Genomic DNA, 1,773 nt, shown 5'->3' on the forward strand with positions numbered 1-1,773 from the left:
TTGCTCAAGCCCCAATAGTTCCACACAACTATCTTCATTTGGATGCGTAGGACTGGTCCGCCAGTCCCGCTTTCTTCATTTTTTTGTCTCATCTCCTCTTCTCCCTGAGTCTTCCCCTGCCCCATTTTGTCCTCGTCCACCTCCATATCAACTTGTTCAATGCTCCTCTTCTTCCCTTCCTCTCTCAGACTCGCTTGCTCTCCCCTTCTTTCCATGGTTGTTCGAGGTACCTTCTTATAGGTCCATTTCTTCTTTGGTGGGATCCCCCTCCTTCATTGAAAGTTGTTTACCAGCTCCCTCTCCCTGTATGGACTGTCCAGCTCCATTGCTCTGGGTCATCAAGGACTTATCCACCCATGCCGCATTAGCTCCCTCTCCACAACCTTTGCCACGATCTCCGCTGCCACCCTGCCTCCTTTTTTGTCTGTTCAACATTCTTCTTCCCGTCCACTGCCATCATCTCCCCTTTAAACAACCCTCTTCTTGCCTTCTTCCCTGTATGTTATTTATCTCCTAACTTCAGCGGGCTAGTAACCTCCTGCTCCTCCCTTCTCCCCTAAGTAGACTTCTTCTCACCATGCCCCTCTACCTCCTTCCTCTAGATCTGCCCGAGGAGTATTTGGTCCCAAATCCACTGCACTATTCCAACTTCCGCTCCCTTCGAAATGCCAGTTTGAAAGCTGTCTGCCTCCCCAGATCTTTCACTCCCACTATCCCCTATTTTCTTTCACTCCGGGAAACATCGTAGCTTCTTACTGTACTATTGAACTACCCCCTTCTCCAGAGTCGTAGAGCATAACTTGTCCGCGTGGATGATCTGCCCACACGTGTAGCAGGAGTCAGGTAGGAACTCATACTTCACAGGACACCATACTGGCTTCTCAAGCTCTCCCACGAAAACTGTGACTCCCCTCATCAGAGGCTTTCTCACATCTAGTCTCACCTTGATCCTCAGGAATCTACCCACTGCAGTTCCATCCTCATCCATGTCCATAGCCATGTATTGTCCCATCTTCTCTCCGATCCCTTCTCTCGTTGGCTTGTTCATCATCCCAAACGGCAACTTCGTCACCCTCACCCAGATAGGGATAAAAGCGAATTCCATCTCCTCAATCGTCTTGGTCTCATCATAGTTCACCATGACCAGGAGGTCCTTCCCAAACATCCACGGTCCTTCCTCAAGGGCACGCCTCTTTCCTGCTAGTTGGAGGAAGGTGAAAGAAAGTGATTCTCACCCAAATCCTTGTAGGTCACGCCCTTGATGGGGAACCAGATCCTCCCTAGGGCTTGAGCTAGGCCATCTGCATTCATGAGCTTCTCCGCCAACACTTTGCTGATCGCCTGTGGATTAGCAGATCGCACCCTGGCTGATTCCGCCGCACCAATTTGGATGCCCTTCTTCTCCACCGCTGACAGCTTCATCCGCTCCATCGTCCCCTCCATCGCCTCCATCTTTCCCTGCACACCTTGCACGGCTAGGGTTTAAGATGGCTAGCAGATCTAGGCTGGGCTCCATAACGGAGAGATCGAACGTGGACACGAATGTAGGATGGGACGTGGACTCACGACCAAATTCCTGTGTGGGAGCCGATCAGGAACAGAGATGAGGAAGGAAGCTAGAGATTGGATCATAAACCCTAATCGTCAGGCACTAAACCCCAAGTCGCCTAGGAACCCTAGGCACCGAGGACTGTCCACGAGGTTTTTTTTTGTTTAATCCTACCTGTCATTTCAATTCAAGTCTCAACTTGTAAACTTTTCAAACTTTCACTC

At 50.3% G+C, this 1,773-nt stretch overlaps 1 protein-coding gene across 1 annotated transcript; it reads right to left on the bottom strand.

Annotated features, from left to right (window-relative positions):
- Positions 1-760: 760 nt before the first annotated feature.
- Positions 761-1,165, bottom strand: LOC140223088 (uncharacterized). The gene has a single exon (XM_072294519.1). It carries the CDS (start codon positions 1,163-1,165, stop codon positions 761-763), a length of 405 nt encoding a protein of 134 aa, XP_072150620.1.
- Between the last annotated feature and the right edge of the window lie 608 nt (positions 1,166-1,773).

The sequence above is a fragment of the Setaria viridis genome, chromosome 6 (assembly GCF_005286985.2).
Source record: "Setaria viridis chromosome 6, Setaria_viridis_v4.0, whole genome shotgun sequence".
In the NCBI taxonomy this organism is placed as follows: domain Eukaryota; kingdom Viridiplantae; phylum Streptophyta; class Magnoliopsida; order Poales; family Poaceae; genus Setaria; species Setaria viridis.